The sequence below is a fragment of the Mauremys mutica genome, chromosome 9 (genome assembly GCF_020497125.1).
Source record: "Mauremys mutica isolate MM-2020 ecotype Southern chromosome 9, ASM2049712v1, whole genome shotgun sequence".
NCBI classification, from domain to species: Eukaryota; Metazoa; Chordata; order Testudines; family Geoemydidae; genus Mauremys; species Mauremys mutica.
In genome coordinates this window covers 23259200-23285758 of record NC_059080.1, presented here as the reverse complement: position 1 = coordinate 23285758, position 26559 = coordinate 23259200, and the positions used below count along the sequence as shown (strand labels likewise).

General features: G+C 48.8%; 1 protein-coding gene across 2 annotated transcripts; it reads left to right on the top strand.

Moving 5' to 3' along the window:
- The first annotated feature begins 10160 nt into the window (after nt 1-10160).
- On the top strand, nt 10161-25976 carry EDA2R (ectodysplasin A2 receptor). Of its 2 annotated transcripts, none has more exons than XM_045029311.1 (11): nt 10161-10380; nt 13200-13285; nt 16481-16612; nt 17940-18050; nt 19033-19211; nt 19351-19436; nt 21192-21356; nt 21843-21989; nt 22663-23195; nt 24080-24128; nt 25035-25976. In XM_045029311.1, the coding sequence occupies exons 3-11, from the start codon at nt 16565-16567 to the stop codon at nt 25328-25330; spliced, it is 1614 nt and encodes a 537-aa protein (XP_044885246.1). In that variant the 5' UTR covers nt 10161-10380; nt 13200-13285; nt 16481-16564; the 3' UTR covers nt 25331-25976. The 2 variants fall into 2 exon arrangements, with proteins under 2 accessions (XP_044885246.1, XP_044885245.1); XM_045029310.1 differs by having other exon boundaries at nt 24077-24128.
- Nucleotides 25977-26559: the final 583 nt, after the last annotated feature.

Sequence of the window (26559 nt, the reverse complement as noted above, 5' to 3'; positions counted from 1 at the left end):
GGTCACAAAGTCTCCCCGAACAACCATCCTAGTCCATCTGCACTCCACTGCCTGGTCCGTGCCATTTCCTCAGTAGCTGGTAGGGGAACCTCAGCCCTTCCACTACTCCAAGCTCGAGTCCAGGGACCCTATACCCACAATTGTGGTCTGCTGTCTCTCAGCACTGGTTGCTCTTTCCCTTGACTTCTTCCTACTTCTCAGCTCTACCTTCTGGCTCCCCAACTCTGTGGATTTGCCAGCCCAAACTCCTTCTTCCCAGGGAGAAATTGCAGGCTACTAGGCACTGTAATCCTCAAACACATCTCCCTTCTCTCAGCTTCCTGGCTTTCTTTACCCTAGCTCTCCCTCCACCCCACCCCACCCCACCCCCGCCCCCGCCCCATGCACTTCCGTCTCAGTTGGACTCCATCAGCATTCAGGGGATTACTTAGGCCACCTATTTCCCCTCAGTTCTGGCCTATCTGGTTAATTGGCCCCATCTCAGTCTCGTTAACCCCTTCCAGACTGGTGTGGGGGTGAACCAGGGGTGTAGCCATGGCTGGGCCTGGCTGGACCGTGTTCCACCCACTTAGCAGCCAGGCCCACCCAAATATGAGCAGGGGTGTAGTACAGCCACATTGGCCCAGAACATCACTCAGGCACCTGAAATCCAGGATGGAGTGTGGGCAGGGCCGGAGCCCCCTGAATCTACAGACTGGGGGGGGGGGGCTGAGTTGTCCCAGGCAGGGAGTGTGTGCCTGGTGGGGGTGGGTCTGGGCAGGGCTAGTGCTGGGGCCAGAGTGGAGCCAGGCCTGGCACCTAGGCACATGACTGGGCTGCCCATGGGCAGGCCTCCAGAGACTGGGGCAGCAGTGTGTGGTGCAGGACGCACAGACACAGCGGCGCCGGCAGGACACAGAGACGTGGCCGGCCATGCAGACAGACACCGAGCTGGATTCAGGGAGCTTGAGCGCTGGCGGGGTTCCCCTCCGCCTCACGGGCATGCCCCACAGCCTGTGTGCCCTGGGCAGCCTTGTCTTCTGGTGTCTGAGAGTGGTAAGGGTTGGCTGGAGTAGATGGGGGGAGGCGGACCCCCCGATCACTCCTGCCCCCCTCCCCAGGCCCCCAGATCCCTTCTGTGCCCCCTCCCCAGGCCTCTGATCCTTCTTCCACCCCTGATCTCTCCTGCACCCCCAATCCTTGCTGCCCCCCTCCCCAGGGCCCCAGATCCCTCCTGCACCCCAGTCCTGTCCCTGTACCCCCAGTGCCAGGCTCTGCTATGATACGCAGTTCTGCCGCCTCACTCATGTCCTGCGCCCCCCTGGGTCCTGCCCCTTCCCCCCAACTCCAGACCTCGGCCTCTGCCCTCCCCCATCCAGCCTCTTCCTGCCCTGCCCCCTTTTTCCCTCTCTGCTCTGGATAAACTTTCCCTCTTCCCAAGATGGCAAGACTCAGGGAACCTGTTTCCCTGGCTGGGTACCCTGCCAGAGGAGGGGGGAGCCGGGGGGGCGTAGCCTTCAGACTCTGCTCGACTGAAGGGGGGGGTCAGCGCCTATTATCCCCCCTCTGCCCTAAGGAATGTGGGAATTTCAGCCCGAACGGGCGGGGAACCTCTTTTACCCAAGCAGCTACCCACATTGGCACATGCGGGTGGGGTCCTGGCCCCATGTGTGTGCCCAGCTCAGCAGGTGAAGCCCTGTGTCTGGGGGGACCAGGGCTAGGAAGAGGGCACGGCATGGGGGAGAAGCTGAGCTAACGCAGCCTGTCATTGCCCACCCGCCTGAAAGATGGGGCCCACCCAAATTTCCACTCCTAGCTATGCCACTGGGGTGAACACCCCATCATACCAAGTAACTCAGGTGAAGGCCTGCACTATGCCCCAGTGTTAGCTTCAGTTGTATTATTATTTCAGTCCTGAGAGCACCAGTGTAACTGCTGGCTGATGCAGGGTTATAGAATCATAGAATATCAGGGTTGGAAGGGACCTCAGGAGGTCACCTAGTCCAACCCCCCTGCTCAAAGCAGGACCAATCCCCAGACAGACTTTTGCCCCAGATCCCTAAATGGCCCCCTCAAGGATTGAACTCACAACCTTGACTTTAGCAGGCCAATGCTCAAACCACTGAGCTATGCCTCCCCCTATAGTAATAAACGTTCATCAATCCTGTGATCCTACTCCACAATGCCCAACAAAGGCTATGTCTACACTAGCACTTTTGTCGGTAAAACTTTTGAAAAAAACACCCCCTGACTGACATAAGTTTCACTGACAAAAGTCTGGTGTGGACTGTGCTATGTTGGTGGCAGATGCTTTCCCACTGGCATAGCTACTGCCACTCGTTGGGGATAGTTTAATTATGACGACGGGAGAGCTCTCTCCTGCCAGCATTGAGCAGCTACATGGCTGTAAGGTCCATAGCGTAGACAAAGCCAAAGTTGCCTATCTGGCCATCAGCCCATTTCTTTCATCTCCCACAGCAGAGGCCACACTCAGTGAAAGATGTACACAATGCAGGTGTGAATGCAAGTGGGGATACAAACCATCGTGTTAACTTTAATTCAGCTACAAAACATGAGATAAGAACAATCAGTCTAATTCTGTAGTCTAGATAAGGCCCTTGATGATGTTGATACTTAGCTCTTGTATAGCACTTTTCATCAACAGATCACAAAGAGATCACTACCACATTCCCGTTGAAGGAAAAGGCCCAGGTAGGAACCCTCGCATTGTGGAGGTGAATGCGTGGTTACGCAAGTGGTGTCTGAGAGAGAGATTTGGATTCTTCGACCATGGGATGTTGTTCCGGGAAGAAGGATTGCTAGGAAGAGATGGGATCCACCTAACAAAGAGAGGGAAGAGTATCTTCACAGGTAGGCTTGCTAACCTAGTGAGGAGGGCTTTAAACTAGGTTCGCTGGGGGACGGTGACCAAAGCCCTGAAGTAAGTGGGGAAGTGGGATATCGGGAGGAAACACAAGAAGGAAGGTGCAACAGGGGGGTGCCTCCTGATTCATACTGAGAAAGCAGGGCAATCGGCTACTTATCTTAGGTGCTTGTACATGAACGCAAGAAGCCTGGGAAACAAGCAGGAAGAACTGGAAGTCCTGACACAAAGAACTATGATGTGATTGGAATAACAGAGACTTGGTGGGGTAACTCACATGACTGGAGCACTGCCATGGATGGATATAAGCTGTTCAGGAAGGACATGCTGGGGAGGAAAGGTGGAGGAGTTGCACTGTATGTAAGTGAACGGTATGATTGCTCAGAGCTCCAGTATGAAACTGGAGAAAAGCCTGTTGAGAGTCTTCAGGTTAAGTTTACAACTGAGAGCAACAAGGGTGATGTTGTGATGGGCATGTGCTATAGACCACCGGACCAGAAGGATGAGGTAGACGAGTCTTTCTTTGGACAATTAATTGAAGCTTCCAAAACACAGGCCTGTTGTGTATTTGGTTGTCATGGTTTTTGTTCCTATGGCAACTGAGTTAGATTATTAGGGGATAGCCCAGCCGGTTTTGGCCGGTTGGATGAGCTCTGTGTCTGTAAATAAAATGGTAGTTTTGTTAGCTGTCTGCTGTCTGGCCTCAAGTGATTTCTTCCTAAACCGGCTGCCCCCCAAGGATATAACAAGGCCCTGGTTCTAATGGGGGACTTCAATCACCCTGAAATCTGCTGGGAGAGCAATACAGCAGTGAACAGACAATCCAGGCAGTTTTTGGAGAGTGTTGGGGACAACTTCCTGGTGGAACTACTGGAGGAACCAACCAGGGGCTGTTCTCCTCTTGACCTGCTGCTTACACACAGGGAAGAATTGGTAGGGCAAGTAGAAGTGGGTGGCAACCTGGGCAGCAGTGATGATGAGATAGTTGAGTTTAGGATCCTCACAAAAGGAAGAAAGGAGAGTAGCAAAATATGGACCCAGGACTTCAGAAAAGCAGACTTTGACTCCCTTAGGGATCTGATGGGCAGGATCCCTTGGGAGGCTAATATGAGGGGGAAAGGAGTCTGGGAAAGCTGGCTGTATTTTAAATAAGGATTGAGGGCACAGGAACAAACTATCCCGATGTGCAGAAAGAATAGCAAATATGGCAGGAGACCAGCTTGGCTTAACAGTGAAATCTTTGGTGAGCTTAAACACAAAAAGGAAGCTGACAAAAAGTGGAAACTTGGACAGATGACTAGAGAGGAGTATAAAAATATTGCTCAAGCATGCAGAGGTGTAACCAGGAAGGCCAAAACACAACTGGAGTTGCAGCTAGCAAGGGATGTGAAGGGTAACAAGAAGGGTTTCTACAGGTATGTTAACAACAAGAAAAAGGTCAGGGAAAGTGTGGGATCCTTACTGAATGGGGGCGGCAACCTAGTAACAGATGATGTGGGAAAAGTTGAAGTACTCAATGCTTTTTTTGCCTTGGTCTTCACAGACAAGGTCGGCTCCTACACTACTGTCCTGGGCAACACAGTATGGGGAGGAGGTGAGCAGCCCTCAGTAATGAAAGAACAGGTTAAGGGCTATTTAGAAAAGCTGGACATGCACAAGTCCATGGGTCCAGATCTAATGCACCTGAGGGTGTTGAGGGTATTGACTGATGTGATTGCAGAGCCATTGGCCATTATCTTTGAAAACTCATGGCGATTGGGGGAGGGCCTGGATGATTGGAAAATGGCAAATATAGTGCCCATCTTTAAAAGAGGGAAGAAGAAGAACCTGGGGAACTACAGACTGGTAAGCCTCACCCCAGTCCCTGGAAAATCATGGAGCAGGTCCTCAGGAAAACCATTTCGAAGCACTTGCAGGAGAGGAAGGTGAACAGGAACAGTCAGCATGGATTCACCAAGACTAGGTCATGTCTGACCAACCTGATTGCCTTCTATGATGAGATAACTGGCTCAGTGGATATGGGGAAAGCAGTGGACATGATATTTCTGGACTTTAGCAAAGCTTTTGATACGGTCTCCCACAGCATTCTAGCCAACAAGTTAAAGAAGTATGGATTGGATGAATGGATTATAAAATGGATAGAAAGCTTGCTAGATTGTCAGGCTCAATGGGTAGTGATCAATGGCTTGATGTCTAGTTGACAGCCGGTATCAAGTGGAGTGTCCCAGGAATCGGTCCTGGGTCTGGTTTTGTTCAACATCTGTATTAATGATCTGGATGATGGGATGGATTGCACCCTCAGCAAGTTTGCAGATGACACTAAGCTGGGGAGAGAGGTAGATATGCTGGAGGGTAGAGATAGGGACCAGAGTGACCTAGACAAATTGGAGGATTGGGCCAAAAGAAATCTGATAAGGTTCAACAAGGACAAGTGCAGAGTCCTGCACTTAGGATGGAAGAATTGCATGCATGCCGTTACAGGCTGGGGACTGACTGGCTAAGCAGCAATTCTGCAGAAAAGGACCTGGGGATTACAGTGGATGAGAAGCTGGATATGAGTCAGCAGTGTGCCCTTGTTGCCAAGAAGGCTGACGGCATATTGGGCTGCATTAGTAGGAGCATTGCCAGCAGATCGAGGGAAGTGATTACTCCCCTCTATTCAGCACTGGTAAGGCCACACCTGGAGTATTGGTCGAGTTTTGGGCCCTCCACTACTGAAAGGAGTGGACAAATTGGAGAGAGTCCAGAGGAGGGCAATGAAAATGATCAGGGGGCTGGAGCACATGACTTACGAGGAGAGGCTGGGGGAACTGGGCTTGTTTAGTCTGCAGAAGAGAAGAGTGAGGGGGGATTTGATTGCAGCCCTCAACTACCTGAAGTGGGGTTCCAAAGAGGATGGAGCTCAGCTGTTCTCAGTGGTGACAAATGACAGAACAAGGAGCAATGGTCTCAAGTTGCAGTGGGGGAGGTCTAGGTTGGATATTAGGAAAAACTATTTCATTAGGAATGTGGCGAAGCACTGGAATGGGTTACCTAGAGGTGGTGGAATCTCCTTCCTTAGAGGTTTTTAAGGCCCGACTTGACAAAGCCCTGACTGGGATGATTTAGTTGGTGTTGGTCTTGCTTTGAGCAGGGGGTTGGACTAGATGACCTCCTGAGGTCTCGTCCAATTCTAATTTTCTATGATTCTATGATTATTCCCATTTTATAGAAGGAGAAATTGAGGCCAAGAGAGGGGAAATGACTTGCCTAAGGTCACCCAGCAGGACAGTGAGAGAGCTGAAATAAAACCTTGGTCTCCTGTGTTCCAGTCCTGTGCTCTATCCACTAGACCAGGGGCGAGCAAACTTTTTGGCCTGAGGGCCGCATTGTATTTTGGAAATTGTATGGAGGGCTGGTTAGGGGAGTCTGTGCCTCCCCAAACAGCCAGGCATGGCCCTGTCCCCTTCTGCTTCTCACCCCCTGACGGCCCACCCCCCGGGACTCCTGCCCCATCCAACCCCCCCATTCACTGACAGCTGCCCCCCCCCCAGGACCCCTGCCCCATCCACCCACCCTTTCTCCCTGTCCCCTGACTACCCCTGGAACCCTCTTCCCTGGCTGCCCCCTCCTGCCCCTTCCAACCCCCCCTCGCCTTCCTGACTGCCCCCCCAGGACCCCTGCCCCCATTCAACCCCCCTGTTCCCTGCCCTCTGACTGCCCCGACCCCTATCCACAACCCCTCCCCATGACCACCACCACCCCAAACTCCCCTGCCCTCTATCCACTCCCCATTCCCCACCCCCTTACCATGCTGCCTGGAGTACCGGTGGCTGACGGCGCTAGAGCACCAGGACAGGCACCTGGCTGGAGCCATCCACGCCACTGTGCAGCACAGGTCACCGGGTCAGGCCACGGCTCTGCAGCTGTGCTGCCCCAGGACCTTGCAGCCCCTCTGCCCAGAGCATTGTGCCAGTGGCGGGGCGAGCTGAGGCTGCGGGGGAACAGCAGGGGAGGGGCCGGGGTGAGCCTCCTGGGGCAGGAGCTCAGGGGCTGGGCAAGAGGGTCCTGTGGGCCTGATGTGGCCCGCAAGCTGTAGTTTGCCCAACTCTGCACTAGACCATGCCAATATTTATTTTGTGTTGCAATGTGCTAAGAGGTCCCGCTGTGCTAGGTGCTGTACATATATAATTAGTGGGAGATAGTCCCTGCCCCACAGAGCTTACAATCCAGATGTACAAGGCAGACAAACGGTGAGAAAAAGAAAGTTATGATTATTCACATTTTACAGACGGGGCACTGAGGCATAGAGAATAAGAGACTTGCCCATTGTCATGCAGGAAGTCTATGGCAGAGCTGAGAAATGAACTCAGATCTCCTCCGTCCCAGTGCACTTGGGGACCACCTGACTGTCCTTCCAAAAACTCATTAAAAATTACCATGACCACCAACCCATATCAAATACATAGCAAATTTCTTTATGCATCCAACCCCCTGTTTATCTGTATAACTTCCACATCTCCTGATTTAATAAACAATGTTTATGCTGTACTGTATTATGTTGCAGTGTTGTACTATTCTATTGCATGCTGGTCTATTGTCATATTGTACTACTGTGTGGCATTGTTTTATACAGTTGCATTAGGTTGTATTTAAATCAAATTTAAAATACTTCATTGGCACACCACGCAACTGTTGCCAATGTGCAAAAAGTGGACAACAGTTAGGCAGCTGGTATGCTGAAACCACAGCCTAGCATGCTGACCAATATAATCTCTTTGTTGTCACATATGATCTCTGTGAAAGAAAAGTCTGCGGGGGAAATTGTTTCAGGCCATCAAAATGTTTTTTTCAACAACACTGAAATGTTTCATCTTACTTTTATTTTACATATATATTATTGTATTATACTATATAATACAACATTTTAAAAATCAATATGAAAAGGTGTTTCAAAAGAAAAAATTGAAATATTTTGTGCTGAAAATATACAAATAGGACATTTTAACATTGTTAGAAATTTTTCCCTTTTATTTCTCCAAAACAAAATTTCAGCAAAATTGATATCATTTCACAAAGCGTTTCTCTTTTGACAAACTGCATTTTCTGACAGTTCCATCCAAGTTTTTATGATCATCTCTAGTCTCAATGTTTCCTTGTGTCCCCCCTTCTCTGTCTGTCTCCACCTGTTGCCTCTTGTCTTATACTTAAATTATGGACTTATTTAAGGAAGGGACTATCTTTTTCTTCAGTTTGTACCGTGCCTAGCACAATGGGATCCAGGTCCATGGCTGGGGCTGCTGGTGTACAGTAGTAAAAATTAATAATAGTGGACAAAACTCTTGTTTCTCTGCCAGGTGCAGTATATCAAGTATCCACCCAAAATAAGGGCATTACAGTGATTGGTATTCCCTGTCTGTGTTTAGCATGACTGTTCTTTTCTGTTCCAGAGGCAGTGCTTTATGGCGTAATGGTATCTCTGTCATTCTTGTTTGTGTGTTCATCGTTGGATGTATTATATTTTACTTGGTTGTTGTCAGTGAACTGCGTTGCAATTATCACTGCGGGATATTGCACTTATAACTGGGTGGCTCAGCTGTGTTTTTGTTTTAACCATGTTACTACTGTACTTTTATGAGCTATCCTGTCATATGGTATTGCTGCACTCCGCCTGTTCGTTTTATTGTACTGTGTGGCTCTATGGTATTTGATTACACCTTATTTTAATACTGTGACGTGTTGTGCTGTTGTATTCTATTGCGTTGTTCTGTCCTGTTGTGTTCTCCTGCGTTGTAAGGACAGAAACAGCTCCCGCTACCGATTCCCTACTTTGGCTGCGCTGAGCATGCGCACCCGAATTGAGCATGCCCAGTAACCTTTGCTGTCGCCACTGACCGCTCTCTGCCCTCACTTCTACTTACGATTTGCTGCCTCCTCTTTGGGGTGGTTTAAAAGGATCAAGGGGGGCAAATCGCAGTGGGGGGCTGCCGGGATCTGAGCAGGGGGCAGAAATTTACTGGCCAGGGGGGATCAAGCTGCTGTAGGTAGCGGCAGGAGAGGGGCTGAAGGGGAAAAATTGGGGGTGGGGGGTGGAAGCCGGGGTTAAGCCCAGGGGGGGAGACGCTGCCAGACCCTGTGTGGGGACAAAACCCCCGTTTAGGGAGGGGGGGGGAACAGTGGCCCCTTGGGAGTGGTGCAATCAGCCAGGCTGGAGCACAGCCTACCCGGGCCAAGCTCCCTCAAGACCCAGCTGAGCCTTCCCCCCCACCCCCCACTGTCCCCTGTGACTGGCTGAGACTGGCCCAGCCTCTGCACCAGTCCCAGGTGGCTCTTCCCCCGGGGAGGCAGGTGGGGCCCCACAGGTCCCAGGCAGTGGAGACAGCTCAGAGCTGGAGCAGTGCTGGGGAGCGGGGCAGATCCCTGAGACGTGACTCCTGAGATCCCACCCAGCCAACCCACACCCATTGGCCCTGTGGCCAGCAGCCCTGCTGAGCCCGCATGGTGGCCCCCAGCTGCTGGGTGATGAGCCCTCTACAGCAGTGGCATAGCCAGGTTCTAACATCAGGGGAGCAAACACATAAAAAGAGGCGCCACCCAACATATCAAATTACATACTTTTAAATTTGTTATACATATTTATTTTGTACTTAAAATAAAAACAAAAGAATGATCCAGCCACAGAAGGATTTGCACAGCCAGCATTTTGCAGGAGAATTTTAGATTATACTTAGATATACTTTTGATTCTAGAAAGTAAACGACAGAATACAGTAGTTTATAATTGTCACAGGTTTAAAAAAAATACTGGCCATTTTTTCCAGTTACTAATTTCATTTTAAAATCAATCAATGAAATGCACTTTATTTATAATAGATCATAATACTAAAGTCACCAAAAAGGCATAACAAATACAAGTTTTATGAGAATTGGTGAGTAAAGATCTCATAGCTCTTTAGGGTTGGACAAAGCAGTAATTTCCCTTAAAGTAGCTTTATTCATGGGTTTTTTAAAAAACAGAAGACATCTCTATGACACAGGTTGGCAGTCTAAAATTTTTGAAACACTGAGTACTGTGAGTGTTTTCGACCACAAACCCTGTCCCTTCTGATTTGCAACCCCATGGACCAGGCGGCAGAAAGTCCTGAGCAGGAGCCCAGATGGTTACGTTGCGTGGCAGAAACTGCACCTAGCTGCAAAACGGGAGGGTTGCTCAATGTGCCGTCACACCGGCAACCGCGAAGTCCCATTCAGTATCAACCACCTTGCCGCCCTCAGACCCCGCCCCTTTGGGCAGGCTGATCTGCATAGCCTCGCCCAGGAGGCTGCTTCTATCCAATGGGAAGCCGTGCCTGGCTGTGGGGGCGGAGTCGGTGGGGTGGAACTTCGCTTCTCGTGGGTCCCTCCAGGGCAGGAGGGAGGGTGGGTGTTGCAGCTGATTTCATCAACCGTGGGGCCCCGGGTCCGCTGGCCAGTCTGTGGGGCTGTCCGGGGCAGAGCAGAACAGGAGCCCGCGCCAGGGTCGCTGCGGCTGGGAAGCAGGTAAAATGGGACATGTTTGCCCGGCGCCTGATGCCTTTTGGTACTTGCCTGTCTCATGGGTAGGGCAGTTAATTGCCTATTGATCATCTCTGTGTGCGTGTGAGCTGCCTCGTCTTGTCCGTACTGCCCACCCAGCTTGCCGGGGCGTCTGAAGTTACTCTGCAACTCTAGATGCCAAACAGCCAGCGAATGCCCCCGATCCGTAGCGGCTGTAATCGCTATGCGGCACCCTAAATGTACTCGTCTGTCTCTGGGCTGCGTGTGTCCATCCCGACCCGTGGGTTGCGTTCACTCTGGCTGGGTCTCTCCGGCATGAGGCGGTCTCGGGCTGGTTCAGGCGGCAGAGTCGCTGTGCCGCGTACATGCCTGGGCATATCCCAGCGAGCTGGAGCATCCCTCGCACTTTCCCGTTCGTGTTTCAGGGGAGGGGGAGGCTCCAGTGGGCGAGCCTGTCTGTCTCAGCTAGGCATCCTTGTAGGGAGAAAGGAAGCGGGCTGCCAGGAAGGGTCGGTCTTGTTATTAGCTTTTCCTTGTAAGTTTCCGCGCTCGGAGTCAAGGTTATGATTGTCCGGTACCAAGCTGCAAAGCAGGGCCCCCCGTTTCTTCCCGGGAGCGAGGGGGTAACGGATCTGCACTAGCGGTGCGAAGGGTCCGGAGAGGAAGGAAACTGGTACTGACACGTGGTGAGCGGGCAAGTCTGGACTTGTTACAGGTACAATCTCCAGCCATAGCTCAGCCTCCCACTCCCCGCAGATGGGGTTTCATCTGATCGCTTTACAAACGGGCCAGATATTTTGATCCCTGCAAACGCAGACTTTGGAATAAGCCGTGGAATACTTTGCCTGCATGCCAAAGAGTCACTGGTGGTAGGTGACACCACTGTAGTCTGGAAGGGCACGCTGCAAGCGATTGCGATTGCGGGGGTGGCAGGCCTGATTATAAAACACAGCAGACACCAAAGTGTTTAGAGCACAGAGCTGTAGATTTCAAGTCTGAGATTGCAGCCAACGATAAATATGAGTGAAGATTACAAATGAATAATCTTATTGGTTATTTATGATAAACTATGCTACTGAGCTTAGTATTAGCACCAGCAAATATTAATGAGTACGAGCAACTTTTTCCATTATTGTAATTATTTATATTAAAGTTTAATAAATAAATAATGAGATAGCAGTTGATATAGTAGTTGATAATGATTTCTTTAGTTCTTAAAAATGCATTTCCTGAGCACTGTGTGTATAATATTTATGGTATCTATGGGTGTGCTCTTCATCTGTAAATATTTTAAATACTTCTGTCTAGCAACTGACTAAGCATTTTTATGTACATTTGGAGTAATTCTTAGTAAGTACAGATTAGAAATGGTTTTATTTGTAAAATTAATTATAAATGAGGCAGTAATTTTTTCCTGTGAGCTGAGTATGAATGACAGGTTGTCAGTGGTATGATGTGTTAGACATTAGAGGACAAAAGCAAAAAGGAGTAACGGGGATACAAAAAATTGTTACAATAATCAAGAAACTGGCCAGTTAATAATGGATAGGTCAAGGGGGAAAACAGACAAAAAAGAGGCCAAGATTTTCAAAAGATAACAGTGATTTTGGGACTTGAAACACTCTAAAAAGGCCTGTTTTTAGAAGATGGATGCTTAGATTGGTCATCCAGAAATCTGAGGCACTGAAAAATACTCAAACAACCCCCAACACAGACTAGTCACATTTGGAAATCTTGACCCCAGTGTATAATTATGTGTATAAAACATATATATAATGTATATGAAAATTATACATATTATGTCCATGATCCTGCAAACACTTATGCACAAGACAAACTGTATGTACGTGAGCAGTCCCATTGATTTCAAGGTCTCAATTGTATCTCTTTCTTTCCTATATTGTTTGTCATCTTAAGTCTCGATCCTGCATTGTGATTTGCTAACATGGCTCTCCACACTCCTGGGGAATCCCACTGAATTAAACAGAACTTCACATGGGTGCGGAGTTCTGTATTAATCAGATCCCAACGCATGATTGGGGCTTCAGATTATAAACTCTTTTGGGGATGATATAGGTCTTCCTATGTGTTTGAATGGCATTTCGCATGCTGTGAGCACTACAGGAATCCAAGTAATAATAATACAGTAATTCCTGCATTGGGTATTATTACTGTATTTAAAGTCTCACTTTATTTGCTGTTAGAACAAATTGAAAGAAACAAACAGAAGTCTAAAATGAACATTACGACAAGAGTCGGAGCATAAAAAAATTGTCATAATGTCAGAGAGGTGTAAAATCAGCACAGTGCGCACTCCCCTTTTGATATTGGGGTGTTTTTTCTAAAAACAAACAGAAAACAAGCTAAGAGTTTTGAAGTAGGACACATTACACACTTATTGGACTTTTTGTGACTTGGAGAAAGTCTACAAGGTCACTGAAAAACATGTTTATTTCCAAACCAGGCTAAAAGATTCAACCATTTCTTACTTATGATGAGCAATACCTTATTAAAGGTAAAATCAGTGGGACTGTTTACAAAGTAAGGTACAACTTGATATGAATAAAGATAGAAGAATCTGGCTCAGAGAGTCCTATATATTAAGCACAATATAGTATCAAGAAATGCTTGCAGAACAAAATGAATAGTATTAAGTGAATGGGGAACAGAGGATATTGGCACTAAAGGCAGGGACTTGACTTAATATGAGGGGAAAATGCTAGACATGCAGGAATATTTTCCAGGTTAATATTTTGGGATTTAAAAAAAATCCTTTTCTCCTGTTGCTTTTATTTAACATTGTCATTCTTTCTTTTTTAAAGCAACATATAAACCACATGATGTCATTTAATCTGGCTGACCTGTTTTCCACTGCCCAATTCTACCAGCTGCCAACTTCAGATATGCAGTAAGTGTTTTATAGCAATTTTTCCCATTCTGGTACACCTCTACCTCGATATAATGCAACCCGATATAACACACATTCAGATATAATGTGGTAAAGCAGTGCTCCGGGGGAGGGGGGGGGGTCCAGGGCTGCGCACTCCAGTGGATCAAAGCAAGTTCGATATAACGCGGTTTCACCTATAACACGGTAAGATTTTTTGGCTCCTGAGGACAGCATTATATCGAGGTAGAGGTATATATTGCAAGTAGTGCTGTATGGTACCAGTAAAGACTTGGTAAATCTTCAATGATCCCTTAACTCTAATATGTTGACCTGATAATCCAGTAATGCTAAACCTGATGCCACTCTCATGGTTCATTGAAATCCCTTTGCCACTTTGAAAATGTAGACAGAAATATCCATTAGGAACAGCAGGAGCCATCTCAAAAGATGGCAAGTGTTTATCAAACAAATATAAATGTTCTTCACTGTGTAAAGATTGTAGGTCAGACTAGGTTATAAACCAAAAAAAGCACCCTCGAATTTCAGGGATCTTCCTGAAAAGAATTTGAGTGTTGCTGTCAGTTCCTGGATTTGTATTTCAATTAAATGCTTTGGATATTTATAAATCAAGCGGCTACTGGGGGAAAAAAACAAAAAACAAAAACAGATTTCAATTGAATATGAAGTCTGACCAATGTTCAAGGAAAGTGCAAGTTAGGTAGGGCCTAATCCAAACACTCCCATTGACTTCAATGGGCTTTTAATCAGGGCCTCAGTATGCAGTTGTAGCTCTATGTACTACAAGGTGCCAGTCTAGCTTGTTAAGTCCTCTGTGAAATATCCTATTGTCTAGTTAAAAGGCTAGACTGCGAGTGGTCCTTGCATGGGCACACAGTGGTGGAGTGCAAAAATGAAGCTTCCTCCCCCTTTTGCAGCTACCTAAGGGCCTCCTATACCAGCAGTCTCTGCAGTCCCTATGCTCTGAGGAGTGCAGGGACTTGTGCTTCCCCTGAGAAGCATGATGCTATAAGAGAAGGATCAGGATGAGGCATGGTCATGGGCCAGCCTCGCATCTGCACTGGCCTGCGGAGTATGGCTGGTGCGCCTGGGCGACAATCAGATTCATCCACTGCGGTCACTGAGCCATCCCTGACAAGTTGTGTCTCCTGCGATACAATCTCGCTGATGCAGCCCTGCCCCACCCACTCCACAGGGCCCTGGCATAAATGCCGTAGTCTAACCCAGTGGGATAAGAATGGTGGAACTGCAGAAAACAGGACGTTTACCAAAACTATGGTATTCTACACTAATGGTCCAAACCACTCCATCTTACAATAGTTCTAGTGCAGTATTTTGTGTGAGTATTACACATACGAGGGAGTGTTTAAATAGGGGAAAGCTGTTTTCACTGAGATTTTTAACAAATCATGAAATCATTTTGATTCAATAATTTAACAGTTTTTATACACCAAGTTCATAGATTCCCCTTAACACAGAACAATGACTGTAGATTGTTTCCCTATAAAATCAATGAGCAGGCTGATACTGTGAGATGTTTAGGTCCCAATCCGGAAAATGAGATCTTATTCTGGCAGTCGCCTCGAGATTCTGTACAGCTTCTGCAATTTAACCTAATTGGGACCAAATGTTTTAATCACTTACTAGAATCTCAAGGTGGCTTTCTATTGAGGGTTCTCATAAAGTCATAGAGTTTAAGACCACCAGATAATCTAGTCTGACCTCCTGCGTATCACAGGCCGTCAGCACCTCCAAACTAAATCCAGCAATCAGAACTAGACCCAAGTATCGCAGCCCACAGGAGACTGGACTATTATGTGTCACAAGCAGAGAATAGGAGGAACTGAGGTGACTCACACCAGAAATTCAATAAAGCTTTCAATGTCCATGTATTGCTAAACTGGAGCGAGGACAAAGGAGCCATAGATACAAAGGATAGAAAAGATTATGCAGGATAAAACTGTATTTGGGAGGCCTGCTCCCCACATCATTCCTATTATTGTCTCACCTTGCCTATTCTTTTTTATTACTATTTATTGTTTGTATTAGGATGGCACGTAGGGTCCCCCACCAAGATTAGGTCCCCATTGTTCTTAAGACACCCTAGTGAATGGTGCCTTTCCACTTCACTTGGGAATTTGCTCTTGTTCCGTTTGTATTTATTCATAGATATGGGCCCAAATCAAAGCCTCCATTCCAAATTCCATATCTGGGTCCATATCTGAACGTTTTACCTCTACAATGGACAGACGCTAAACCATGGATCTGAACAGTGCTGAACTTGGGGCTTCAAACGCTGAGCTTATCCAAAGTTCAGGGTGTTTGGAGTTAGCCTATTATGGAGACAAATTTCAGATATGAACTTGGATTCAAATCTGTGATTGGTTTATATTTGGGAGGATGGTTCAGGCCCATTTCTATTTTTTTCCTAACAGAAATGGGCCCTAACTAGACATTAATACTGAGCCTAACATTTCCTCCTTTAGCTTCAGACCATAGCTCCCTGACCACCATCTTCTGAGACTATGACAAACTCTCTTTATTTACTCTATAGTGTCAGTATCCTTGAAGCTATTTATGGACTGTGATCTCATCCCTCCTGCAATCTTTGCTTTACTGGGCTAGATAAATTTAGCACCCTTAATTTCTCGCTGTCATATGGCTTTCTTTGCAGCTTATACTGCTCAGGGTATGTGAGTTGATAGTAATAACTAATATCTTGCTTTCTGTGCTTATCCAGTGGAGACGCCATATCAGATGAGTCCTGATTGTTTGGATAGTGGGAAAAGCCTGGACAATAGCCCACTTCCAAAGTGCAGCCTACTTTGCATAGGGCTCATGAGAGTGGGAGATCAGACCTGAGCGGCATAGCAAGGAACATTTACTGAGGGGCCCTTTTCATTTACAGTTTATAATGGTGTCATAGATAGAAATGGGTTTTGATGTGGTTGGGGGGGGGTGGAGAGAAATGGAGAGTGCTTGTATATCTACTGCTGTAACATCATCTTTTCCAGTACGTTCCTAGGCTCTACTGTGTATATTAGCAGGCTGTCCTTTGACTTGTTCCTAATGAGGCCTGTGGCTGGGCTGACAAAAACTTGTGCTCCACCCATTTTTGAATTGTTTCAAGTTATAACAGTGGCTGCCTTTGAAAGCATGTTTCTCAAGCCCTTTCTACTCTTCTTTAATGTTTAGATTCCAATGAGTCGACCTCATGAGGCAGACACGGTGTTATTAATTCTTTCCTGATTTGCTGGATGAGGTTATGAGAGAAGTGACATGAAGAGAGACCCAGTGCTGTTTTTTGCTCTATTTCTTGTCACCGAGGTAGGAATCCACTTGAAACAAATGAACCGAAACCTCTGCATAATGTGTTTTAATAGTTTCAGTTTGATTTCTGTTGAATTCTCTCTATATGCTCTGCTCTCTGTAGTCTGCGTTATTTGCATAGCCCAAATTCCAAATGAGTTCAGTGGGGGCTGAAATCAATAGAAGTTTTGCCATTGACTTCAGTAGGGCAAGGATTTCACCAAGGAATGCATGGCCGGGCTGTAAGTCTGTGGGCTAACCTTACCTAGTACCTTTGACTAGTTTTGTTTAGTTTGCAGCTGAGGAGTCACATCAGTTTTGTGTCCTGTGCTAAGTTCTGGCCATGAATTCCATTTGTTGCATTAAAATCTTGGTTGGCAGCATGGTGGCCAGTAATATAAAGTGTGGCTTTAGTTCTTTAGAGAACTGCTAGTTATCCCTTGCTATGTTCTGTGCCCCATACTATATATCCCCAGATTCCTTCTGCCCCACTGATCCAAGACTGTGTAGTTAACTTATCTTCTCTTGCACTGTTTTCACGCCAAATCACGTGAACATGAGCTCCTCTGAGTGTAGGTATTTGTCAGCTCTATACCAACTAAGGATCTGGATTGAACATCTGCTTTGTGTGCTCCATCCAGTTTGGCGCTCTCTGCGGACCTGGATACCACATGAGTGTACTTTCCACTGCTCCATTTATGGAGATCTTTGTGATGCTTCTAAATTAGGAAGAGTCCTACAGTTTAGCAGACCAGGATAACAAGTTATCTAGTGTGGACTATGTACTCACCTCCCATCAGGGAAGCTGCAGACCTGATCTTAAAAATCATCACTGATCAGAGTGTCCAACATGAGTTTGGAAATAACAACTTACCGCACCTCACTTCACTTGTAAATGCCACCAAATGGCACAAGGAATGGGCAGTTCAGCTGCATGACCTACTAAAGTCCCTCCTCTGTCTCTGCTTAGCCAGTTGCACCTCCTACTGCCCTTTGGGAAGAAGGCATATGGCTCTGCTCTTGCCAAAATGAGGTTTTCCTCATGCAACACAAGCATCTACTAAAGTAGTGGTGGGCCGCACATGGCCCATCAGGGTAATCTGCTGATGGGCCACGTTTACATTGACCATCTGCAGGCCCGGCCACCCGCAGCTCCCAGTGGCCCCCGTTTGCTGTTCCTGGCCACTGGGAGCTCACTACTGTACTAAAGCAAATGGGAATTTGGGGTGTGCAAGGAATGCAGGCAAATTTTCCTTCCAATGAGAAAGCTTTGCCCAGTAAAGGACACGCTTGGTTCAGCTCAGGAGTGTTCTGGGACTTGTAGTAACCCCAGTTGTTTCTCTAGGTCCGAGGTGCTGCTCCAAACCCAATGGAATGCCAGGAGAATGAGTATCTGGATGAGCACAGGAAGTGCGTTCCTTGCAGGGAGTGTGGCCCAGGATGGGAGCTTTCCAAGGTAATTTGGCTGCTCTGGGATGAACCTGGATTATCAGAGCTTTCTCTGAAATGGATGTCCATGCCTTTAAAAAGAACAGAGCTTTATTGGCAAGGGACATTAGACTATTCTATTGATCATGATAAGTGATGCAGGGATGAGGATAGGAGAATGGGAAGATGGAAGTACCAAAAAGTAAGGAAAGGTTTCAAATTGGTGTAGCTTATTATGTAAACACCAAGGAGAGCCCATCATCTCCAGCTCCCAGGGGAAGTCAAAATCCCTCTGGCGGATAACTCCAGTGTCCTGGTCAGAGCTATGCAATGTCTCATAGACTCATAGACTTTTAGGTCAGAAGGGACCATCTTGATCATCTAGTCTGACCTCCTGCACATTTCAGGTGACAGAACCTCACCCACTCTTGAAATAGAACCCCTAACCTGTCCTTGTGTGGGTCATTGGCAGCAGGTGTCCACCTGGGACCTCTGGTTCTATAAATGAGCCTCCATGCCTAAGCTAAGAGACCTAGCTCTGTTCATCAAGACTATAGACTCATCAACCTCTATGTGTGATCCACTCACCTCTAGAAGAGGACAGAGCGCCATACTTAATGGGTGTGATTTACACATTCCACTGTGGTTAGTAAGGTTGCTATATATAGCCTTGACTAGCTCAGGCTCATACTGTTTGATCCCAGCTGCCAGCAAACCCTCTGCTCCACCCGAGGGCACAGCATTACACCAGCATCCCCATGGCAGTAAAACAAGTTTTAGTGATTGAGGCAATGTGTGAGCTGTTGCTGAATGCAGAATGGCTGCCCCACTGCTATCCAGTGCAATGCAAAGATGTGAGATGCCCAGAGTGTGAAAGGCAACTGAGAATTCTCTCACTGAAGAGAAGCCATCTGCCTCTAGAGAATAGAACAGCTTCTTCCCTTTGTGGTATCTTCGGATCTGATGCCATTTCTTTGTCTCAGTCATGGACCTGCGCTTGTCTCTTGCAGGAGTGTGGCTATGGTGAAGGAAGGGATGCCCAGTGCACTGCTTGCCCTCCCAGGAGGTTTAAGGACAGCTGGGGGTTCCGTGGTTGCAAACCTTGTCTTTCCTGCGCCCTCATCAACCGTGTCCAGAAATCCAACTGCACTGCCACTTCCAATGCAGACTGTGGGGAATGTCTGCCAGGGTGAGTACAGCTGGCAGCTGGAACACCAGAAGCAGACGCACGTGGGAGGGCGTAGGGTGGTGCTGTTCAAAGAGATGATATATACAATTCTCTTATATCTTGTCCTGTTGTTAAGCATTCTCCACTTACTTTTTGGCAGGTTTTACAGTAAAACCCGGATTGGCGGGCTGCAGGATCTGGAATGCATCCCCTGCACAAAGCAGACTCCTTCCTCTGAGCGTCAGTGTACGTAGCCAGCAGCACTCCAACCTGTTGTCTTTCACTGTGTAACATGTCATGTCACAGGGCATGCGATGAGCCCTGCAGGATTAACAGGAGGTGGGAGTAGTGGTGGAGTGGAGAGGACCAGTGATGCATGTAATTCAGTATCACCTATCTCCGACAGTGGCCACTGTTACATGCTTCAAATAAACCCACATAGTGTAACTAAAGGCAGGTCTGCACTTAAAACACTGAACTGGCACAGTTGTGCGGCTGTAGTGCTTTAATGAGGACACTCTAAACTGACGGGAAAGAACTCTCCCGTCAATTTAGTTAATCCACCTCTGTGAGAGGTGGTAGCTGTGTAGGAGGGAGAAGCGTGTTTACACTGGTGCTTAGTTCGGTATAATTATGTCGCTTGGGGTATGGATTTTTTACGCCCTTGACTGACGTAGTTATACCATAGAAATTCTGTAGTGTGCAAAGGAAAATTCCCTCCTGACCCCCCGCTGCTGATCATCTTTTCCCTGAAATATGAAGATTAAGGCTTTTTGTTGTTTCTGTCCTCTTGAGTGTCCTTGCAGAGGCTGTGCTTATTGGTTCAAATGTCTAGTCCTTGTTTTGAAGTTTATTACGCTAGCTGTAGCGGAAGAATTCTGCCCCAGTGAGTTCTGACCAAGGAAGTGCTGAGAGTGTTTATCTGGAGGGGAGGGGCAGGTGGGGCCAGCAGTGCCATGATATGTGGTCAGACACAGCAGCTCAGCCATTTTCTATCCTGTAATTTTTTGTTTTTTCTGTTGCTAAAAATCAAGAAAAATCAGCCCCATCACTTTGCAGTCATTCGGCAGCCGGGAGATAATTTTAGCTGTTGTTTCTCAGTCCTCCTGGGTCCAGTTGGTGGTTCTGCCACTGACTGTGGACAAGTCACTTAAACTGCTTGTGTCTCAGTTTCTCCATCTGTAAACTGGAGCTAAAAATACTCTGCTGCTGGATGGCACTGGATTATTAGGTTCAGTTTTCAAAAGGGATTTAGGAGCCTAATTCCCACTGACTGTCAAAGAAAGTTAATGGACTTAGATTCCCTTGAGTAATAGGAGGTGGGAGGAGTGGTGGAGTGGAGCAGGCCAGTGATGCATGTAATTCAATATCCCCTATCTTTGACAGTGACCACCTAGGAGTGACTTAGGTGTCTAAGTCCATTAACTTTCTTTGTCAGTGGGAGTTAGGTTCCTAAGCCCCGTAGGCAGTGTTCCCTCTAATTTTTCCTACCCATTTGCGGAATGAATTTTATGATGTACGCCGTGCTGCCCCGGCTGCAGCTGGGTTCAGGCTGGGCCACCCTGGATAGGTTCAGGCCGGGGTAGGGGCACCCAGGCCGCTGCAGGTCCGGGCAGTGGCATAGTTGGGACTGGGGGGCCGCCCCAGCCATGGCAGGTTGGGGGTCAGGCTAGGTTGGGGCACCCCTCTCGGCAGCAGCAGGTCCCCAGGCAGGTTCCCTAAGTGCCTGTGCGGTGCTAAATAGGATGCTGCATGGCCGTGCAGCCACGCAGCTTACAGGGAACTTAGCCCTTAGATGCTTTTAATTTCTATGTTGAGATCTCTTGTCCTAAGGGACATCTGTGTGTATGTGTTTAATATCCTTGTAACTGGTCATGTACTAATCAGTCCGGGCTGGATCTGTGCTGCCCTGGTCCTGTCTGCTTTCTTCTCTGTAGCATCCTGCAGCACACCATGTGCTGATGGGACTCTGACCTCTTTCTTTGGCTGGTATGTTTGCAGGCAGCTCCAGGACTAGCCTGGTGAAGGTAGCGATCCCCACAGTACCTCCCCAGGACACCGCCCTCCTAGTGCTAACCAGCAGTGCGCTAGTCATCATTGTGTTGGTGCTGCTGGCACTTGCCATCATCTGCTGCAAGCGCTTCTGGAAGAGCCAGTGTCAGCGAGGTGAGTGAATGCAACGCAGCATCCCTGGTCCTCCTTCCCCTGCCCTTCCTTCCCTAGAAATAGCAGGGAAGAGGAGGAGGATGTAAGGGCTCAGATTCAAACAGAGTGCCAGATGGGGCCAGCAAGGTTGTCACTTTTGAGGTTAGTGCTTTCTCTTCTAGGGTTTTCCCAGGCTGGGTTAAGACAGAGGAGATGTTGGCAGTTGTGGAGGTGAGGGGGCCAGGACTGGAGCAGCAGAGGATGAAGCAATTAAGAGGATGAGGAAAACAGCAAGGAGGAATAGGTTAGAGAGACACAATTGAGGTGCATTGGCACAGCTGCGTGGGGAACAGTGCGCAGCACTAGCCCTCTCCATTCCAGGCAGTGCGGCCTGATTGCTCCTGAATTTTACAGTCACCAAATAAATAGCCATACTAGATGGCCTAGTGCATTCTGGGAAAACAAGCCAGGTCTTCGCTGATATCAGTTGCTCTTTATCCTTTAAAGTGTTTCTGAGGACCCAGAATTTCTCGGCCCAGAGGGTGATGTTCCAGGCCTCAGCCATGCCAAGCAGGTTTCCCTGTGAGGAACAGATGCCTAGTACTTGCTGCTTGGGTGTGAAGAACCTGAGCCCTTGCTCCAGGCAAGCAGAAGGTAACTTTTCTCATTGCTCTGCTGCTTTAGCTTGGGTCTAGGGGAAAGGGCAGGCTGGGTGGTGACCCCCACACCCTTATGTCTGCTCAGTTTCCATTCCTCAGGCGGAAGGAGCACCCTATAGGGGAGGAGTGGAGGTGTCAAAATTGCTGCTGCCCTGAGGCTTACTGCCAGGGTCAGCCCCTGTGGTCAGACACTGGGATAATTGAGGTGGATGGAGCACAGTGCCACTAGGAATCTTCCTCTGGGTGAAAGGTGGACGCCTGGGGAGGATTCCGAACTCAGAAGATGTTGCACTGGCACTGGGAACATGTAGGTTCCACTCCTCCAGCTTCAGTGTCTTTCTCTCCTAGGGATGTGTGGGTTGGGGAGGAGAGAGTGCTTGGCTGTTGCAGTGGGGGTGACCCTGGAGGGCTGGTGATCGACCCCTGGAAGAGCGGGGAGCCTTGCTTTGCTCAGCAGTGCTCACTGCCACCTTGCGGACAAAAGGCACTGAGTAGCCCTGTCCTGTCTGTTCCTCTGCAGCTGGAGACAGGCAGTGGCAGTGCAGTGCCCCGTGGGAGATGGGGTTTTTAAGGAGTGGCTGACTGGAGGGAGCCCAGTCCCCGGCAGGTGGAGAGGCTGGTGGAAGGGGAACCCATATACTTTTAAGCCATGGGGTTTCTGGTTCCAGGTCCCGTTGAACCAGTTCAGTTAATTTTGAATGGTGAAGCCATAGGCCTGCAGATCCCTGCTCTCCAGCCCAATTTGGAAGAGATTGCTGTCAGCCCTAGTCCCAAATCCCAGCTGGCGAGAAGCGTCTTGGAGACCCAACCCCTGATAAGGAACTCAGGGTCCAGCGACTGTTCTGCAGGGGGCCTGTCATCCTCAGATGCCAGGCAGGGCACAGCTGGGTTCACAGAGGCCCCAACTCCCCTCTCATCATGTGCCTCAGAGATGCAGCCTAGGTGGCCCCATGCCCCAGTGGAGTGCACGGAGCTAGACCTGCAGAAGTTTTCCACCCAGGCCGAGTTCATGGGCACCAAAAGCCAGGAGGATGCAGAGAAGCAGGCGGCTCAGAGGATCCGGAGACATACAGATGAGCTAACCCTTGAAGTTCCCCTGTTTGGTGCCCCTCTGATAACACAAAGTGAACTTGTTCTGGAGCCTGTCAGGGGATCGTCCTCCTCCTTCCAAATTCCCACTGCTGAAAGCAGGGAGCAGCCTGTAAGTACTTCCCATCTCACCTGCCTCTGTATAATAACAGCTACTACGGGGATCACACAGGGAGGGACAGGATAGCAGAGGAGCTGAGGGTACAAAACCTTTCACTTCTGAGCAGGTTCAGATCCAGCATTGGCTGGTAGTGACTGTCCAAAAGTCATCACCATCTGCTGTTTAGTGAACTGTGAGGTGTGAGTTTGAGAAGGGACACAGCCCAGTTCCCACTGGCCAGGGTAGAACATAACACATCCACCACTTCCACCATTAAACTAACTGGTGTTGAGAGCCCAAGGAAAGCTGCCAGTTGTGGTGCTTTTTTGTTTGCAAGGAACTGGTCTAAGACCCACCAACTTGTCTAAGGGCTACCAAAGAGCTATGAGATGGCTGCAACTACCAACCTGGGCTGGGTTCAGATACTCAGCCTGGCAAAAGGGCAAAGTCCAAGCACGTCCTTAACTCAGCAGGATCTGTGCACTTCACCTGATCCCTGCATCACCCATGAATCATCTCTGCATGTTTGCCAGTATGGAAAACTGACCTGGTGGTGAACGACTCTGCTTCCCAGTCCCCTGAGCCATCTGGTCTCCTCACCAGTTTGTGATGGATTAGTGATTAACATAAGTCTGAAAAATGTCTAGCGGGTAATTAACTTACTAGCTTAGGTTCAAGTACTTGTTTATTGAGATGGTGGTTTGCTGGAAGAACTTAGAGCATCTTAATAGGGTTGCTGCCCTAACTGAGTGGTGATGTATGGATGGAATGGAAATATCCAGGCCATTACTAATACATGGCTGGTCCTGTGGGTGGAGCACTGACAAGATCCACATGTGATTGTTGCTCATTCTCTGATGAATCTCCCCAATCCTTGGGCGTCTTTGTCTTAGCAGGTGAATGATGTCCTGAGCCTTGTGAGTGAGATTAGCAGCATCACACAAGGTGAGTGGATGTCTGGGCAGCATTTTTCAGTCATGTCCTTGCTCCCCAAGGGTTCAGGTGGAGGCAGACCACCTGCAGAACCCCAGCCTGGCCAGTGTCGCCCTGACAATTGACATAGAGATCTGTGGCTGACCCTCTTTCACTGGGCCTGTGGCATTAATGCGGAGAATGGTCAAGCCATTCTGTGACACACCTTATGGAATATGGGTGGGGTGGGGGACAGGCACCTAGTTTACCTGTATTAACAGTGAGGATCATAGGCACAGACTCCAAGGGTGCCCTGGGGCTGGAGCACCCTTGGGGGGAAAAATGGTGGGTGCTGAGCACCTACTGGTAGCCCCCTATCAGCTCCCCCCTCCCATTCCCAGCGCCTCTGGCCCGCCGATGGGCCCTGCCATCAACACCTCCCTCCCTGCGCCTCCCACCCACCGCGAACAGCTGTTTCGCCACATGCAGGGAGGCTGGGAGGGAGGGAGGGGGAGGAGCGGGGAAGCGGTGCACTCGGGGGAGGGGGCAGAACTGTGTGGGAAGAGGTGGGGCGGGGGTGGAGCAGAGGCGAGAAGAGGCGGGGTGGGGCCTTTGGGGAAGGGGTGAGTGGGGGCTGGGCCTGGGGCAGAGCCGGAGGTTGAGCACCCCTGGCAGTTGAAAAGTTGGCACCTGTGGTGAGGATTAACCTCCCCTGGGGCTGAGAGCCAGGTTCCATGAGGCTAAGCACTGAAAGGAAATGCATTGGTGCCCTGTGGCAAAAGTTCCCTCTGTGGTGAGGCCTGGCAGAAGGTGATGTTGCAGCTGCTCATCAGATGGGTGGGGGCAGGGGCCGTGGTATGGGCCTCACTGCCTTATTTGCAGGACACTCTTCCCTCGCTGGGTAGACAGGCTCTCACCTCCCTTTTTTGCCATCCCCAGGTCTCCCCATAGTACAGCTCCCCCACTCCTTGGTGCTGTCACTTGGCTTCCAGTTGGACCCTTGCTTGTCTGGTCTCAAGAATTTCAGCCACGTGGGGGTGGCGCTGGGGGTCCCATCCCATCTGGTGAGCAGGATGTCCGGATTCAAGCAGCTTGTCGCTCACCTCGCCTCCTCAGGAGACACAGTCACTGTCCCTGCCCTGGCCCGGGTCCTACAGCGACTCCAGCGCTTCGATGCCTTGCTCCTACTCTGCGATCATTTCGTTCTGAGCCGGGCCCAGGGCTGCCAACACTAGGAGAAACACACGTCGCTGCCTCAGCACATAGAGGGAGGGGTAACTCCAGGCATAGTTTTGGCTGGGTGAACCTGGCAGTGATGCAGCTGCATGGTTTCCTACCCACTCTTGTGGGTTGTGTGGAGGTGGCCTTTGAATGCTGGGGGTAGAATCACAGTAGAATGATAAGTCTGTGAGTGCTCACTGAGTAAACTTATCTCAACCATTGCTTGAGTCCCACCTTGTGCTGGTGATGGTTGGCAGATGCATATGCTACCTCCAAACACCACCTTTCTTCATACGTGTTTATATTGATGCCCAGAGACCTCATGGCCCTCATGGTCACCATGCATGGTTAGAGGGCCATTTGCCTCCATGGGAAGGTGTGGATTTATAATGGACCCTCGAAGCACACAGTGTTTCCTTGAATCACATCTCAGCTGCAATGATTGAACTCATTGTGTGAGGGGCTGGAGAGGAGGAGAGGGTTTGAAAATATCCCCCAACTCTAAGAGGGAGCTCAGAGGGTCTGGACGCTCTGTGTTGGATTTCTCCCCCTGAGCTGATTGTATCTTCCTCTTAGATGCCTGATCATCATTTGTTCTCCCCCCCCCACTGTTTAGAGGTGGGACTTCTCTATTTGGCAGACACTGTATTTTGCTGGCTTTCTGCTGTGGCTGCCTTTTTGTTTACTTCTCCTTTTGTGCGCCGACGAGGGGACCTGTTCTTGGAGAAGGGTTGTTTAGCTGCCAGTCCTTGTTTTTTTTTGCCGGGAGGAGGGACTCATGCGCTGAATTTCTGTGTGCCATATCAAAATAGTGGTGTGTTTAATTGTATTTCCTGGCTGTGGAATGCTACACTTTTCGTAAAGGGATATTTTGAATTGAGAGTCAGGATTTTTTTAAGCATGGTGGAATTTGCTTCAATGCAGATGGCAGTGTACTTGTTGCATTTCCCAATCTTCTTCTAAGCACCTCTGCTCCCTTGCCCAAAGGGGCTTGCTAACGGGCTCCTCTGTGCTGATGTTTGAAGGACAGCACAGCACATATTCTGCTCTTCTGCACATCTGAAGTTTTAAGAACACGTGACCCAAACAAAACCCTTGTGGGAATCTGGATGTGTAACCCAGGGTAAGGGTCTCCCCTCCTGTGAGCACCATGGGTCTCATCTTCTAAACACTAAATGGAGACCACTTGGCCTGGATGGTGCCCCTTTGAAGTGCAGACTGAAGGATGGCTTGGCTTTTGTCA

Coding starts and splice junctions, on each gene's coding strand:
- EDA2R (XM_045029310.1), top strand. CDS start 16,565: ATGAAGAGAGACCCAGTGCTGTTTTTTGCTCTATTTCTTGTCACCGAG. Junction 16,613..17,939: donor CTCTATTTCTTGTCACCGAG/GTAGGAATCCAC, acceptor TTGTTTCTCTAG/GTCCGAGGTGCTGCTCCAAA. Junction 19,437..21,191: donor TCCTTCCTCTGAGCGTCAGT/GTACGTAGCCAG, acceptor GTATGTTTGCAG/GCAGCTCCAGGACTAGCCTG.